The 18,224-nt window shown below is 41.1% G+C and overlaps 1 protein-coding gene across 2 annotated transcripts in view; it reads right to left on the reverse strand.

Moving 5' to 3' along the window:
• The window catches only part of TMEM87B (transmembrane protein 87B), a 53,457-nt gene extending 35,630 nt beyond the window's left edge, over positions 1–17,827 (reverse strand). The window contains exons 1-6 of one of the 2 annotated variants that reach the window (XM_080812663.1): positions 17,654–17,827; positions 13,973–14,033; positions 6,179–6,270; positions 3,357–3,494; positions 2,304–2,357; positions 1,008–1,098 (exon numbers count right to left, since the gene is read on the reverse strand). In XM_080812663.1, the coding sequence (XP_080668789.1) occupies positions 1,008–1,098; positions 2,304–2,357; positions 3,357–3,494; positions 6,179–6,270; positions 13,973–14,033; positions 17,654–17,812 (595 nt within the window). In that variant the 5' untranslated portion in view covers positions 17,813–17,827. The remainder of the gene's footprint in view (positions 1–1,007; positions 1,099–2,303; positions 2,358–3,356; positions 3,495–6,178; positions 6,271–13,972; positions 14,034–17,653) is intronic. The other variant, XM_080812664.1, reaches the window with a different exon arrangement.
• Between the last annotated feature and the right edge of the window lie 397 nt (positions 17,828–18,224).

Here is an 18,224-nt window from a genome sequence, read left to right on the forward strand (position 1 = left end):
TTTCATAGAAAATGACAGCCGAAGCAATTCTAAGATCTCTGAAAGCATTCATTCTCTTAAAAATTGCCTTCTGTGGGGCGCCTGGGTGGCTCAGTAGGTTAAGCCTCTGCCTTCGGCTCAGGTGATGATCTCAGGGTCCTGGGATCGAGCCCCACATTGGGCTCTGCTCAGCAGGGAGCCTGCTTCCCCCTCTCTGCCTGCCTCTCTGCCTACTTGTGATCTCTTTCTGTCAAATGGATTAATAAAAGTCTTCGAAGAAAAAATTTGCCTTTTGTAAGCCCACTCTTGCATTGGGTACTAGGAGAGGAACCACAGAGCTTAATGAGACACAGCGGGCCTACCTTGGGGGACGGGGGTGGGCGGGGACCTCACAGACCCACAGAAGCCACAATTGCCAGATAAGCTCCTTCTACTCCTAAGCTATACACAGATGCTTTAAAATAAAAATTTTAAACCTCCGATGATGGTCATTTTCATGAGACAATATAATCTACCTCAAATACAACTAAAATGTTGCCTACCCATTTCTATATTAGAAAATTCTTTTTTAAATCTGTAAGGATGAAGAATTTTATATCCCACTATGGTTTGAAATTTTAAAAATTTACCCTAATTTAAAATTTCCAATCCATTAAAAAATATTACAGTTAAGATAAGCATAAAGTTTTTAAATAAACAGATTATTTATTTTTGTTATTAACAGAAATAATTTTTTTTAATTTTATGTATTCATTTGAGAGAGAGACAGAGACAAAGACAGAGAAAGCACAAGCAGGGGGCACGGCAGAGGGAGAAGCATGCTCCCTCCTGAGCAGAGAGCCCAATGCAGGGCTTGATCCCAGGATCCTGAGACCATGACCTGAGCTGAAAGAAGAGGCTTAACCCACTGAGACACCCAGGCACCCCTTGAGCAACATTTTTAAGAAAAAAATGTAGATTTGGGTCAACGACAAAAATATAGAATACAGTAAAAGCAGACAGCAAAAATGCATGCAGTTTAACTATACCATTCAAATTCCATCTTGCATCTGTTTTTTCCGTTTTGATAGAAACAATAAAGATATGAAACCCATCTCTCTGTGTTCTGGCTACAACATCCTGAAACAGGGGAAAAAAATCCTTTATGTTATTTTTTTAAAGTTGCTATATAAGCTACAGTTAAGCAACTGTCCACCACATTTTAAAACAACTTTCAGTAATTCAACAGGGTTACTTTTTACTGTTTTAAAACAACGGAAAGAAATGGTAGATAGTGGAAGGATAGCAGACTGTGGAAGGGTTGCCCCTATACCTGCCCCTCTCAGACCCAAAGCAATGGAGGAAGAAAAATGCTTTTTCTACTGTTCAGTTTTTCCCCTTTTAATATTTTTAAAGGATCTCCCCCGAAAGCTATCATTCTATGTTTTACTTAATAATATCATTCAAATATTTTTTCTCATATTACACTTCCCATATTTCATTCTAATATCAAGCATTCAGTTGTTAAATGTGGCTGTTTTTAAACTGAACTGGGGGAATAAGAAGTAAGGTAACATTGTTAGAAAGGCTGTACAGATTCAGAACATAGGTTCACTTACTTAAATTCCCTAACATCTATGTTATTAGCCGTCCTGTCAGGAAATGAAATTGCCCCCTGTAATGCCTAGGAATGCTGCAATGTCCCACATAACTGGATCAAACTTCACATTCATCCTTCCAGAATATTCCCTATCCTTCCCTTTTGTTTCCTACTACTCCACCTGCAACAGAGTCTGTGCAGAGCATAGTTTTGTCCCAGCCACTGCAGAGTGGAACATCTTTCCACTCTGAAACCACTCTTTAAGAAACTTAGAAACTTAGAGGCATGGCATCAAAGCAAATGTTTAGCCCTCCTAAAGCCACCTTGTCCCTACGCTCAACTGCTTCCAAGCCTCTTCACCTCTTGGTCTTTTGACTTTTAGGAATTCCTCCAAATACCAAATTCTCTCTCCCCTGGAGCTACATTCATGGTTCCTATTTCTTTACATCCTTAATGATGATCAGGACCAGCCCATTGTTATGTTAGGCATTTGAAAGAAAGGTAGCAAAGAAGTTAACCTTAAATTACAACTTCAAAGGAATTTTTAAAGTTAGAAATAAGTAAACACAAAATTCATACAGATACACATAAAAAAATACACTATTTGAAATAATGCTTCTTTTTCTCCCCCTACTTCTAATCACCCTACTGTATATTGCTCTCCAAGTATCTATCCATCACAGATTCTTTTCAGGCTTACCAGAACTTGTAAACATTTGATTTAAAAACAAATAAAATGACTCACTGTTGATCTTTCCTGGTTTGAAACATTTCTGGTATTTGTAATTAGTTCCTTATTCTGGAAAAAAAGAATAAAACAATTCCATTTTATATTGCTGAATTTCTATGGGGAAAACTGCTTTAACAATTAAGAAAAATTGCTTTGAAAAAAGTAAAGAACCAGAAAAAATTAAAAGTAAAAAAGTTTATAGCCCAAACATGAGTAAAAAAAAAATCCTGCTTTTGAAAAATTACTGTTTAAATCAGGATAGTGGTTACCTTTGGTGGGGAAGGTATTGCGGGGGAGGTTTAGGGGCTAAAATATTCTATACTTGATCTGGGTCTATACTGATGTATTCAGGTTCTGAAAATTCATCAAGCCATACACCTCTGCTATGCACACTTTATGTTTTTATTTGTAATAAAATAAATTTAATTAATTTATTTTTATAAAATAAAATAAATTTATTTTTAATAAATTTAACTAAATAAATTTAGTAAAATAAAAACTTTACGTATTCATTATTACAAATCTTAAAAACACCTTTATTATTTTCACCAAAAACTTGCTTTCAATTTTTCATTTCAGAATTTACAGAGTAAAAATATAAGTTACAATGACCCATAGCCTCACAACCCATGGATGACTGCTGTTAACATTTCAGAATCAAATCTTCCAGGCTGTGAGGAAGTAAGTGCATAAGGGAGGAAAGAGTGTTCAAGTAGGTTGGTTGCTGATAAGCCAAGGAAGCTGACAGAGCTTTCTCACTGGTAAGCGTGACTAGGTATTCTGATGGAATGATGGGGGCAAAGGTCTCACTGGAGTAGACAGAGAGAGAGAATGATGGAGGAACTGACAGCAGACCAGGAAAAAATGATGAAAGGGTTCTTTTTCAAGGGTGTTTCTGTAAAGGGTACAACGAAATGGAGTAATGGTGCCAGGATCTTACTTGTTAACATTTAAAATTAACAAAATAAGCACCTTTCTTTATCAAAATATTGATAAAATAGAATTTAATACTTGTATTCACTGGGAGTAAAGTACATTCTACTTTGATATGGCAAGACAGATACTCACAGTCAGTGAGGGAAACACCTGCAAGTCACTGTTGCAGTCTAAGTTTTCATATTTTGTTGTCCAACATTCAATGTTCTTGAAATAATGGCCACAAAAGTCTTCATCAACACTAGGATCCTGTTTTTGTGATAGCTCCTCCTACCCAAGGTAAAATACTACGTTATAATTTATTTCTATACTTCTTATTGAAGAAGATAAGTAAAACTTAGTATCTAAATGATAGCAAAGATTTATTCAGTTTGGAGCACTTGAAAACATACAGAGTACTGAAAAGAAAAATGTTTTGGATATAATTTTAAGTATGACAAGGTAATCATAACATGTTAGCCATTCCAAGTCACTCAGATCCAGTAACACATAATATAAGCATAATCTTAGAGGAAGAAAAGTGACTAAGGTATTACCACAGGAAATGGTATACGGAGAAGTAAAAAATACTTTGACCTGAGGCTACTTTCATTTGATTCCACATATAAAAGATTTTAGAGAGAAAGAAAACCAGCATTTAACTACCACAAAGAAGGTTACATCAAAGATGAATGAATAGGGCGCCTGGGTGGCTCAGTGGGTTAAGCTGCTGCCTTCGGCTCAGGTCATGATCTCAGGGTCCTGGGATCGAGTCCCACATCGGGCTCTCTGCTCAGTGGGGAGCCTGCTTCCCTCTCTCTCTCTCTGTCTGCCTCTCTGCCTGCTTGTGATCTCTGTCAAATAAATAAAATCTTTAAAAAAAAAAAAAAAAAAAAAAAAAAAAAAAAGATGAATGAATAAAACCAGGCTCCTAATGGCAGCTTCCAGTCATCAAGAAAAGGTTAAGTTGGCTTCTACTGGCCAAATAGGAGACAATTTGAGCAAAATAAATTTAAAATCATAATATATTATAACCCATGTAACAAAGCAAAAATCAATGAGTCCATGCTGATGATTGCTCAGTTAAATGACTGACAGGTAAAATAAAAGGAAAAGAGAGAGCTCATCCTGATGGCAGAATGTTAACAAAGCAAAAGAAAATATGGAATTAGAAAAATCACCATTCCGCAATCATCAGAGCAATAACTGATTCATCAGGCCAGAATCAAAGGATATTAAAACAAGGATTGATGAAAAGTCAGGATATTCGGGATGCCTGGGTGGCTCAGTCGGTTGAGTGGCTGCCTTCAGCTCAGGTCATGATCCCAGTGTCCTGGGATCAAGTCCCACATCCGGCTCCTTGCTCTGCAGGGAGCCTGCTTCTCCCTCTGCCTCTGCCTGCCTCTCTGCCTGCCTATACTCTCTCTCTCTGACAAATAAATAAATAAAATCTTAAAAAAAAAAATCAGGATATTCACATACAAATACAAAAGTATTTCTTCACAAATTATTGTTAACAACAAAGAGAAAAGTAGTAACTTTATAGTGGAGAAACCTGGTAGAAACTTCCTTAACCAACTGATCAAAGTTAGCATTACCAAAAATGGGACAAGCCAGTACTAATCTAACCTAAACTAATCATGAGAAAATATCAGAAATATTGGAACCGAAGGACATTTTATAAAAATAAATGGTTTGTACACCCCAAATATATCAATGTCAGGAAAGATGAAAAAAAAAAAGCTGCAGAAATGGCAGTGTGATCTTGGACAGGAACTTATACCAGGAAAACCACAAAAAACTGCTAAAAAGGATGTTTAGGGGACATTGTTTATTAGGGAATTCTGAGTGGCTCAGTCGGTTAAGTGTCTACCTTCAGCTCAGGTCATGATCCCAGAGTCCTGGGATCAAGTCCTGTATTCGGCTCCATGCTCGGCAAGGAGCCTGCTTCTCCCTCTACCTGGCACTCCCCCTGCTTGTTCTCATGCTCTCTCTCTCTCTGACAAATAAATAAATAAAATCTTAAAAAAAAAAAAAAAACTATTAGATAATAGTTTTGTATCAATGTTAAATTTCCTTTATTTTTATCACTGTATTGTGTAATCTAAGTGAATATCTTTGTTCTTAGGAAACACACACTGAAATATTTAGAATGAAGGGGTAAAATATTTGGGGATAAAGTCACAAAGGCACTATTTGAGGAAAATGGTAGCTTTCATCCCAAATGAAAAGATAATACAGATAAAAGTATGGAAACCTATGCATCATTCAAGGTAGGAGCTCACAAGGAAGTGGCTGTAAGCAACCATCAGCACTGTCAAAAGAAACACCTTGCTGAAGGACACAGGAGCCCAGTGGACACCCTCCTCTCACATGCTCCCCCTCCCTTCCCTGGGGGTCTCCTTTTCTCTTCTCACCTCCCTGCAATCTGCTTCTACTCACTAAAGCTACTCAGCCTCCCTAAAGTTCTAGGTGCCCTATAACTAATTTTTTTGGATGAAGTAAAAATTTTACATTACTTCCTTAAACTACATTGATTTTTATTTGTATGGGACCCACAACCCCTTTATTAATGGTTCTTACATATCTGGTTTAAATATTCATTAACATTTTTCATAAGACAAAAGGAAACGAAAAGATGTTTCCTCCTCAGAAAGCATATACTTTGATACAATTAGAGCATTTCTTGCCCAAGTCCGAAAATAAATCTGTGGCACTTTCAAAACTACAATCTATATTTCTGGCCTCCTCACCTGATGAGCTAATAAATCTTTATACTCATAATTTTTCCTTCATAGCTTTTTTTTTTAAAGAAGATTTTATTTATTTATTTGACAGAAAGAGACACAGCACGAGAGGGAACACAAGCAGGGGGAGCAGGAGAGGGAGAAGCAGGTTTCCTGCTGAGCAGGGAGCCCAATGCAGGAGCCCCCCTTCATAGTTTTATATGCACTAGAAATTTGCATTTTACTTACCTCCAGCTTAGAATATTCATTTTGGCAGTTATAATGCTTCAAATGCCACTCTATGGCAAACTTCACAGGCCCAGAACAACTGAATGACTTAACTGTTTAGAAAAAGAAAGTTTCGTTTTACAGTAATCATATATATGCTCCAATATAAGCTTAAGGTTTCAAGAATGCAATTTAAAATAGGCTACTTTAATGAAATAGTGAGTAAAATATTACCTAATTTCTCCCAAAGTCACTGTAAAATGAGATAAATTCATTAAATTAAATTATTTTAGTTAACCAAAAGTTGTTATAATATTATTCATATAATCGCTATATTAAATCTATAGAGTTAAAAATCAACTGAGTAACAGAATATGCCGTCACCGCTTACTCTAAAGTCACTCTAAACTGTTCTCGTCACTGACTTACTCAAAAAGTACTGAGTGAGCATCCCTTGTGTGTCAGAAAGAGACATAACGGTAAACTAGAACAACTCCTGTCCTTGATATAAGAGGTACTGGGGAGAGAAGCGTTAACAATTAAATAGGCACCTTTGATAGAATAAGGGTCTGAGAACAGGGGGTCAAGGGAGCCCTGGGCAGGGCACCTAACATAGTCTAGAACAGCATGAAGAAGGGGTACCAACAGGCTTACTGGAGGAGGCGGCCTTTAAAGTGAAGAGCAGGAATTAGCTAGATGATGAAGAGAGGGGAACAGTATGCAAATGTCCATGAACACCACAAAATAGTTGGCTATAGTCAGAACACAGACTGGGGAAAGGGGGAAGAGCTGAAGCTGGGTAAGAGTGCTGGAGAAGGGGCGCTTGGGTGACTCAGTTGTGAAGCATTTGCTTTGGCTCAGGTCATGATCTCAGGGTCCTGGGATCAAGCCCCACGCTGGGCTCCATGCTCAGCGGGAGGCCTGTTTCTCTCTCTCTCCCACTCCCCTTGCTTGTGTTCCTCTCTGTCAAATAAACAAAATCTTAAAAAAAAAAAAAAAAAGAGTGCTGGAGGAAAGTTGTAAGGGGTACTGTGCTCTGCTAAGGAGTTTTCCTTTATTTTGAATATTACAAAGCACTACTGTATGTTTCAGGTAGAAGGGTAACATGATTAGAAAGACTGAAAAGGATTAAGTCTAGAATTAGAAAAAGCTCTATGGGAGTGTTATCACAACATGGCAGCTGCTTTTCCCTAGAATAGGTCATCAGAGAGAGAGAGAAAAGAAGAAGCCACAGTATCTTTTATGGCCTAGTTTCAGAAGCGATATGCCATTACTTCTGCCATATTCTCTTGGTCAGACCAACCTTAATATAATATGGTAGAGGACTATATAAAGTCACAAAAACCAGGAGGCAGGGATCACTGTGAGCCATCTTGAAGACTGGTAACCAGAGGGAATCCAACCTGAGACTGAGATTGGTAGAACTACTGAAGCAGAACACCTAAGAGTTCAGAGCTGCCTAGAGAAAAAGTAAATGAAATCTGGACAGGGATACCATTGAGCCTGTCTGTATAGTAGCCAGCCCTTGCATAGGAAGAAGTCCAGTGATTCTCAGAGGTCACAGAGGGCTGGGAATTATTTGAGCTTCCACTAACCAGCGTGGACATTAATATATATTAATTTCATTAAATATACCAAGCATTCGGAGAAATGTAGCAGGGTCATACCTTAGAAGTGGTGCTAAGTTAGCCCTACAGTAAAGCTACTCCAGGTCCACCCTAAAAGAAATTAAACATAAAATTGGAAAGGATCAAACTGACCCAAAAGAAACTTATCTGTCTGCCAGAAAAAAGTTGTTAAAGGAGTACAACACCTCAGCACTTAAGAATGTAACATTCAGGGGCGCCTGGGTGGCTCAGTGGGTTAAGGCCTCTGCCTTCAGCTCAGGTCATAATCCCAGGGTCCTGGAATCAAGCCCTGCATTGGACTCTCTCTGCCTACTTGTGATCTCTGTCTATCAAATAAATAAATAAATAAATAAATAAATAAATAAATAAAATCTTAAAAAAAAAAAAGAATGTAACATTCATGGGTCACCTGAATGGCTCAGAGAGTTAAGCACCTGCCTCGGTCACAATCCAGATTCCTGGGATCAAGCCCCTCCTCAGGCTTCCTGCTCAGTGGGGGGTCTGCTTCCCTCTCCTGCTGGCCCTTCCCTGATTGTACTCTCTCACTCTCTCAAATAAATAAAATCTAAAAAAAAAAAAAAAAGTAACATTCATGACATCCACCATCCAAACAAAAATCAGATATAAAAAGCAGAAAAAATTGATTCATAATCATGATAGATTAGTCATTATGACAAAGGTGGAAATGACAAAGATGGTTAGCAGAGAAGAATATTAAAACAGTTGTTATAAACATTTTCCATATGCTCAACAATGTAAAGGAAAATATGAAAATACTGAGGAGGGAAAGAAGATATTTGAAAAAAAGGAACCAAACTTCTAGAAATTAAAAAAATACAATATTCAAGTAAAAAATTCACTGTATAAGATCAATAGAGATTAAATGAGATTAAATACTAGACAAGAAAAGATCACTGAACTTGAAGACAAAACAATAGAAAGATCCAAAATGAAGCAGAGAAAGAGACTAAAAAAAATTAACAAACCTCAGTGACCTATAAGACAATATCAAGCAGTCTAACATAAGGGCAAATGGAGTCCCAGAAGGGAAGGACAGAGAGGTGGAGACAATGTCTAAATCCATGATCAATGTAAGAGAAGAGATTTTTTTCAGTATAGATACAGTTGTTCCAGCATCATTTACTGAAAAGACTAACTTCTTTCTAAAGAATTAACCTTGGCACCTTTACTGAAAGTCAATTGAGCTTACATATGTGGGTATATTTCTGGGCTCTCTGATCTGTCTCACTGTTCTATACGTTCTACCTTTATACTAATACCACACTGTTAGGATTACAGTACCTTTATATACATTCTGAAATCAGATAGAAGTCTTTCAACTTTGTTCTTTTTTAAAAGTGCTTTGACTATTCTAGGTTTTTTGTATTTGCATATAAATTTTAGAAACAGCTAGTTAATTTCTACATAAAAGTCAGCTTAGATTCTGATTGAGATTGAATTTATAGAAAATCTGGGGAAAACTGACATTATGTTAGTTATAGATTTTTCATAGATGCCTTTACCAGTTTGAGGAAGTCTTTTATTTCTAATTTTAGAATTCTAAGAGTTTTTATCATAAATGGGAATTACCTTTTTTCAAATGCTTTTCTGTACATATTGAGATGATTATATAGCGTATTTCTTTTATTCTGTTTATATGGTGAATTACACTGAGAAATTTTCGGCAGTGACTCCACAAGACTGCATCCTGAATGGGGTAGCAAAAGAGGGGTCACCTAAGAGAAAGCCAGATACATATCCAAGGGACTAATTCTTAGCTTTGCAAGCACTAAAATCTGGTTCTGTGAGAACACAGAGACTTGGTCTCACTCCTTCACCACACCATCAATGTAGACGTATAATCTAGAAAGCCCAAATACTCACTTAAAATGAATAGTAACTGTAAAGTGGTTGTATAATGACTGATTAACTCTCTCCCTTCAGCATACTTTCTTGCATATCGTAAGTTGCTGAAAGTTGCTCGATGAGCAGAACACCAGAACGAGGTGGCTCAGAAGGATGCTGCACCTACACCTGCCAGTGACCTCTCATACCTACAGTCACAGTTCAAGAAGACTTCTCTCCCATCGGTGCTGCTAGACCTCTGCTTTAACCTGACTTAACACTCGTATTTTCTTATGCTTTTGCTTCTAACTCCCTTCTGCTGCCTCATTCTTTCTTTAGATATGTTAATACCACCATCTTGAGTGTGGTCTACTTTTAGCTGATCACAAACATTACCTATTGATTTTTTGGGGGGAGATTCCTTTTTTAAATTTAAATTCAATTAATTAACATATAGTGTAATATTAGTTTCAAAGGTAGAGTTCAGCGATTCATCAGTTGCATAGAACACCCAGTGCTCATTACATCACATGCCCTATTTAATGTCCATCAATAGCTACCCCATCCTCCCACCCACACCCCTCCAGCAACCCTCATTTTGTTTCCTATGCTTAAGAGTCTCTTATGTAGGGTGCCTGGGTGGCTCAGTTGGTTAAGCGTCTGCCTTCTGCTCAGGTCATGATCCCAGGGTTCTGGGATCAAGCCCTGCATCGGCTCCCTGCTCAGCAGGAAGCATGCTTCTCCCTCTACCACTCCCCCGCTCGTGTTCCCTCTCTTGCTGTCTGTCAAATAAATAAATACAAATCTTAAAAAAAAAAAAAAAAAGTCTCTTACGGTTTGTTTTCCTCTGATTTCATCTTGTTTTATTTTTTTCCCAGGTTTCTTTCTTTTACTAACCAGAATCATGCTGTATGTATTGTTCTTTGATGTGCTTGCTGGAGATGTTCTCAGCCTAGCACACTCCTTCTTTTTTTTAAGATTTTATTTATTTATTTGAGAGAGAGAGGGCATGAGAGGGGAGAAGGTCAGAGGGAGAAGCAGACCCCCCATGGAGCTGGGAGACCGATGCAGGCCTTGATCCTGGGACTCCAGGAATGTGACCTAAGCCAAAGGCGTTGCTTAACCAACTAAGCTACCCACCCAGGAGCCCTAGCACACTCCTTTTATCCATTACATATTCCACATAAATAGGTCACTGTTTGGGTTGCTTCCTTACGCTGTTATAATTATGCCCACTTTTGTGGAATTTGAGGGGAAATTTGAGGGGAAAAGTGCCAGTTTGAGCCCTTGGCAATCTGAGGTGAAGTCATGTTGACTTGGCATTGAGCTGGTGGCAGGCCGTGCATGCTCACTTGGGCAGGGGAATGGCTGGACTGTGAATTTGGGGCCCACAAGCTGATGGGATAATGTGTGACAGGGACATGGCTGGTTTCGCTTTTAACTTTTGTTTTTCCGGGAAACTCTATCTCTCCTTCTATCCTAAATGAATGTCTTGCTGGATAGAGTATTCTTGGCTCTAGATTTTTTCCTTTTAGCACTTGGAATTTATCAGGCTGCTCCCTTCTGGCCTGCAAAGTTTCTGCTGAAAAACTCACTGATAGCTATATGGTGTTTCCCTTGTATGTCACCACTTTCCTTTCTCTTGCTGCTTTTAAAATTCTCTCTTTATCACTACTTTTGGCCATCTTATTCACTTTGTATCTTGGTGGAGACCTCTTCAGGCTGGTTTTGTTGGGGGCTCTCTGTACCTCCTGGATCTGAATTTCTCTTTCCTTCCCCAGATTCTGTAAGTTTTCAGCTATTATTTCTTCAGACAAATCTTTTGCCCCCTTTCCTCACTCTTCTCCTTCTGGGATCCCAATCATACGACTGTTATGCTTCACAGTGTCACTGAGTTCCCTGGGTCTATTCTCATTTTTCATATTTTTCTCCCCTCTCATCGACTCAGCTTGATTACTTTCCATTACTCTGACCTCCAGGTGGCTGATCCATTCTTCTAATTCCTCTTGTTTGTTATTTATTCCACATGGTCTATTTTTATTTCCATTTAGTGAGTCCAATAACTCTAACTGGTTCTTTTTACATCTCCTATCTCTTTGTAGAGGGTTTCATGGAGGTTCTGCACTTCTTTCTCAATTCTAGCAAGTATCTTTATGACCATTACTTTAAATTCACTGTCAGACATATTACTTATCTCCATTTTGTTCAGGTCTCTTGCTCTGATTTTTTTTTTTTTTAGTAGCTCTCTCTCTCTCTCTCTTTTTTTTTTAAGATTTTATTTATTTATTTGACAGACAGAGATCACAAGTAAGCAGAGAGGCAGGCAGAGAGAGAGAGGAGGAAGCAGGCTCCCCGCTGAGCAGACAGCCCAATGTGGGGCTCGATCCCAGGACCCTGGGATCATGACCTGAGCCGAAGGCAGAGGCTTTAACCCACTGAGCCACCCAGGTGCCCCTCTTGCTCTAATTTTGTTCTGCTCTTTCATTTGGGACACAGTCCTCTGTCTCATTTTGTCTACTGTTGTATCTGTTTCTCTGTGTTGGAAAGTCAGCTACATCTCCCACATTTGAAAGTAGTGGCTTTATGAAGAAGAGGTCCTGCAGTGCAATGTCTCCTTTTTACCAGAAAACGGTGCTTCAGGGGTGGTGTCTCCTATGTGTGTTGCTACAGGGGTGTCCTACTGTTGTGGTGGAGCTGTTTTTGCCTTCAGTCCAGCCTGCAATGGCTCTCTGCCTGTTGTGGGCAGAGTCTGCTGCCTACGTTGTTAGTGGGCTGCCTTGAGCTTGAGTTGAGTCAGACCAGATGTTTATAGGAGATGAAGTAGGACTAAACTTCGGGCACTTTCCCTGTGTTGTCACCTGAGAAGCTTTTGTTGGTGGGTGGGGCCTGCAGTCAGACCAGCTGCCTGCCCCCAGCCCACTGCTGGGGTTACAGTCAGACTGGTGTGTGGTTATCTTCCCCTCTCCCTGGAGCAGAACTCACTTTGGAGTGATGCTGGCCTTTGTCTGGGCTGTGCGCATACTGCCAGGCTTGTGGCACTGCTTTGACCGGATCTTGCCAAAGGCAATCGGAGGGGGTGGATTTGCTTCGCTGTGGCCTCTTGTCTATGTTGGAGTCTGTCCTGCCAGTTTTCCAATTGCTTTCTGGATTATTTATGCCGATGTGGGGGTTTTCTAGGTGGCCATGTAACCAGAGGTGAACCCAGGGTCCTCCTACTCTGCCATCTTCCCAGCAGCCTCTATGTGTTGATTTTTTAAATCAAATTACGTTTCATTGGTACATAGCCTTCCCCCCACCATTTAACTTTTTTGTCTGCACCTTCTAGCAATAACTGCGCCTCAGATAAACCTTATTGACTACGATACTGCCACTGCGCAAAGCTTGTCTGTACCTTCTAAACCTTATTTGTCTAGGCACTGAGATTTGAATTCATTAAAGCAAACGGATGCCCCATTTTTTTCATCACCTACCTCTGACTTCAGTTTCCTCTTACCAAGTTACTATCACCACTGATGATCTATGATACCAATGAGCTGCTCTGAACTACTTCTGCTTTCTAGTTCATGGCTGGCCAACTTCCCTCAGAAAAGACCCACATATGACAGAATCACCCAACAAATGATCTGTGAATGAATGAATACGGTATGATAGAAAAAAGGGGCATGGCTTTGGATCCCCAGGAAGCCAATTAACTCTACCCAATAAAAAACTACTCCTTATTCCAAAACTTTGACCCTAGCAACTGACTTACCTAGTCAAGTTACTGGAAACACTAAGAGGAGTTAGACTATAGTGAATAAGATTTGCTATAAACCCCTTAAAAATATTAAAAACCTCAAAATCTATGACTTGATAGTTCTTACACATCAGTACTTAAAATCCTAATTAAAATGTTAGTGTCTAGTAATTTTTATTGTATTCTATGACCATGCACATATTTACAAAAGTTTCAGGGACAAAGGCTTTACCACAATCATGACATTTCATATATTCATAAAAGGAATTTATCTAGTTTTAAAAGTTGGGATTCAGAGTAAAATTTCACAGAAGTGAAATACTTTTCTTTGCTGAAGGCTACTTTATTATACTTTAATTATAAGTTTTAAATAATGATTCATATTACATTTCTTGAGACAGGATCAGAAAAATCCATTCTTGAAAATAACCAAGACTTGACCGAAACAAAAGAAACACTGAACATGTTAGAACCACTTAAAAACAAAACATCTGCATAGCTTAAAATATATGTTATACTAGTTTTATTAATATATCAGCTTATATATTACATGATGTTATTCATTTATATACTATTGTTAGTATTATATTAGCTTATTGTACTTACCAGAAAACCTGATTTCAGTAGAGTTAAACATAGTTTTTCTAAATATCAAAGGTCCTGATTTCTAAAATGAAACACAAGAAAATACAGAAAGATTTAGTTAAAAAAATGTTTTCTCTATTTAGTAGTACAGTTTTACCTTGGAAAATATACACTTCTAACTCAAGCACTCCCATGACCAGAGCAATTATTTTTTAAAAATGTAAATCTGGTCCCATCATCCACTTGCTTAAAGTCTTGTCCCATGTGTCTACTCTCTAAGAGGCTCCGGAATGCCCTTGCTTCAAGTGCCTCAGCTGGAGAAAGCCAACACACAGGAGGTAAGGGCTGCTGCCCTGTACCATTACTGCTGCTCAGGAAGGAGACCCATCTGTGCATCTGCAGTTGCTTTCTCGGTATCTATTCGAATGTGCTTTCGGTAAAACAACTATCCCTGTTCCTAAATTGTTATGGTTTCCCAATGTGTGCTTATAACAAACCAATTCTTACTGCCGCTCACAGACCCCTGCGTGATCAAGGCCTGCCCACCTCTCAGCACCTTTCTCTCAATGCTTTGAGAGCAGGATACTCCTTCCGGCTCTCAGGACCTTAGTAGACAAGCTGTAAACTTACTTAAGAGCCCCTCCCTGTCACTCTTTGTCCACCTTGTTAATGACTTCTGAAGTTTCTCAGGCCAGTTCAAGACCCCCTTCCTAAGGAAGTCTTCCACCAGGCACCACATCAGGTCAGGTCCTCCCTTACACAGTCTCTAGGACCCATCCTTCATGACCCTTGCCACAATTAAAATGAAATAATCCATTACTTAGTTATTTAATATCTACCCTAAGCAAGAATGAAAACACTGTGAGAAGGGATTGTGTTCAATGAACAAGTGGTTAGGAATGAAAACCCCAGATGATAGGCAGCTCTTTCTTGATAACCTTCCACCCCAACATTTTCAACAATAACAACAAATCCTCTAGCCCAGACCCCCTCCTCTGAGCCCCAGATCCACATACCCAACTGCCTCAAGGTCATGTCCACCCTAGTGGAGACATTCCATACTAACCTGTCCTAAAGCAGACACATTCCTCTCTGTTCCTCTCTAACTCTTTCTACACTACCCATGTTGGTTGCAGGTGATGCCATCTTCAGTCACCCCAGCCTTGACTCCTTCTAGCTGCTTAGCTCCATCACCCAATCCCCAAGGCATATCTACTTTATCTTGCAAAAACTTCCCAAATTAAGTTCTTCTTCTCTATCCCTGCCACCACTGCTTTAATTCAGGCTCTCAACATTGTCTGCCTCCTGCTCTGCAATAACCTAACTGGTAATTCTGCCACCAGATCTGAGTCTGTAATTCATGCTTAGATAGCAGCCATAGTGATTGGTACTTGTGCCTAAAATCCTTCAATGGCTCTCCTTCATTCACACCCAAAATCTGTTATTGGTGGCCTAAGCAAACCTGTAAATGGGGTCTGTTTGGCCCACATCGGAACTTTTAAAAATGTTTTGGATTAACCGACATGATAAAAAATATGGATTCTGGTTTTCCCTTTAAAAAAAAAAAAAAAAAAGAGGAGACTTGGCAATTCTGTCTACACTGCCATATAAGATCCACTAGCTGAATGGCAGCTGACCTCTTCAGAAGGAGCACATAATCTACAGGCCACAGCTCTCCCAGCATCCCCTGACTCTAGTTCACTTTACTCAGTGACATCACTAGCCTCAGACCCTAGGGGTCATGGAGTTTAGACCCCTGGCAACAGGTTTAGGGCTAAGCTGTGGGAGGCTTAGAGTAGCCTAAGTCCCCTTTAACACTCCAACCAGAACCTCATTCAGCAGAAACACTAAGAATTTCCTGCATTGCTACTTTTCTACTTCCTCCTTCTCCTTCATCCAGGTAACACCCACTCATCTTTAAAGACCCAACCAGACATCAAGTCTAGAAAGTGGAGTTAGGCGACACTCCCCCCCCACCCCGCCCCCAGTGCTCCACTAATAGTCCAAGAATGCTGCCATGTATATAACTACTCATGAATCTGTTGTCTCTACTACTATGGGAGCTTCTTGAGAGAAGAGACTGTTGTTTAAATTCATCTTTGCAACAGCAATGGCCAGTCTAGTACACTGTGCACAGCAGATGATCAAACTATTTGTTGGCTTTACAATTGAAAGAAGCACTTCTTGATACATTCGCAATACAAATAAATAAGAGCCTCCCTCTCCTTTCTTATTCTTAAGGACAAATTCTAACAGCTTGAAATGGGGTGGGGGGGAATCAGTGTATTCTCCACAAAGAAGAAATTGATGGACTGCTACTGATCTGATGTAGGACCCAAGGAAAAATTTACCTTCCTAATGCAGAAAGTAAAGTCATTTTTTCTTCAGGGCCTTTGGAGTTTCACCACCCAAAGTATAGCTGGCAAAGAGTTTTGCAGATAATGGTCAAGTAGTTTAACAATCTGTGCATGGCTCGTTCACTTCCAGTATTGTTTAAGTTCATGATATTGTCATTCACTAAAGAAGCAGCATGAAACCACAAGTGTGGTTCTCTGAGTTTTGCTTTTTACTGTTCAGAGAAATTCAATAATAGAGATGTGCACGCTCTGTCACTGACACATATAATGGGACGCCAACCCAGAAGAATCCTGGAAGAAATGGTAGCACCGGTCTTTAAAATTCAGAAAGAAACTTACTCTCCTTCCTGTACAGTTTCTATGCTTTAGGAATTATTTGCGGCCTCTGGTACTAATTTCTTCTGTTTGAGTAAATCAAAATGTAACTTTTGCCTTTAAGGCTCAAACATCATTGCAATGCATGTGGAAAATAGTCATCTTAAAACAGAGCTGGTTGAATCATCCGACTAGAAAAGCAAGGGATAAGGCCTCTTCCTGATTTCCTGTCTCTCTTCAGCAAGGCTTTCCAAAATTCTACTCCTGCGTCGTTCCTACATCATCTCATGTGACTCCTGGATACCAAGTTCTCAAATGGCCTGTCCTGGAAAGGAAGTTTCCATACACTCACGCCTCCAGACTAGCCTTTCAAGCACTCCTTAATCACCCATCCCACCTCATCTCCACACACATTCCCAGAACTATGATAGGAGCCCTAGAGAAATTCAGGAACCCCAGAAGAGCGAAAAAGGGGTGGGGTGGCTGCTCCATGTTTCCTCCTTATTTAAAGAAACAAACAAACAAAAAACAAAACAAAAACGGCACACAGGCTTTTAAGTTTATGCTGAGTGAAGCCTGGGAAAGTCCTGTCTAAAGTGGCCTCACGGGTGTGGCCCTGCGGCTGCACCCGGGCCCGAGGTGGGGTCAAATGGCAAAGATGCGGGCCCGAGCGAGTGCCAAGGGATCTGGGTCTCGGGTCTGAATAAACAAGAACTTGGGCGAGCCAGAACGCGTCAGAGCCCAACAGGAGCCAGGACTTCGGGAAGGCGATCCTTAGGAACAGTTCCAGCGCTCAGAAGGGAGAGCCGTCCTCATGCACAGGCTTCCCCACAGCCTAGGTCGGGCCGGAGAAGGGGTCTCTCCCCGTCCATAACGGACGAAAAACTCAGGGACCGTATCACCAAGCCGGAGCAGGCCGGGTACAGACCAAATGAACAAGTCCCCGGCCGGGCCTGGGGGTCACAGCGAGCTCCGCGAGGACCCGTAGGGCCCGAGACGCGCCACGCCTCGGTCTCCACGCTCCACTTACGTCGTTGACCGTCGCTGCCCAGAGCCCGGGCTCCGGGACGGCGCCCACAGCCGCCGGCGCCCAGCACAGGAGGTAGAGGGCGACGCGAAGCAGCGGGGCCCCGACAAGAAGGCGGCGTCCGGGCTGGAGCCGGGCTCCGATGCGGCAGGCGGCGGCCATCTTGACACGGAAGCCGCACCTGGCGCTCCGAGACGCCCGCCACGCCCCGGGTCCGCACCTGGTGAGCTCCGCCCCCGGGAGGCGGGTTCGGGTCGGGTGGTGTGTCTCTGACTGGGAGGTGGACGAGGGGTTTGGGCTTGGGCGAGGAGGCGCGGTTCGGGCCCGCGAAGCGGGGCTGAGGCCTGGGCCCAGGCGTGGAGCTAAAGAAGCTAAAGGCTAGGAGGCGTGGGCGGGTCAGAGAGTGGAGGCGGGCCTCGGGGCCGGGCCGGAGTGGGGAGGCGGGGCTAGATTTGGGGCGGGGCCGGGAGAGGAGGCGGGACTCAGGGCCGGGCCCGAGTGTGGAGGCGGGGCCGCGGGAATAGGCGGGGGTGTGGGCGGGACCATAATGGGTCCCGGGCGGGCTGGGAGGCAG

Source organism: Martes martes (assembly GCF_963455335.1).
Source record: "Martes martes genome assembly, chromosome: 9".
NCBI lineage: Eukaryota > Metazoa > Chordata > Mammalia > Carnivora > Mustelidae > Martes > Martes martes.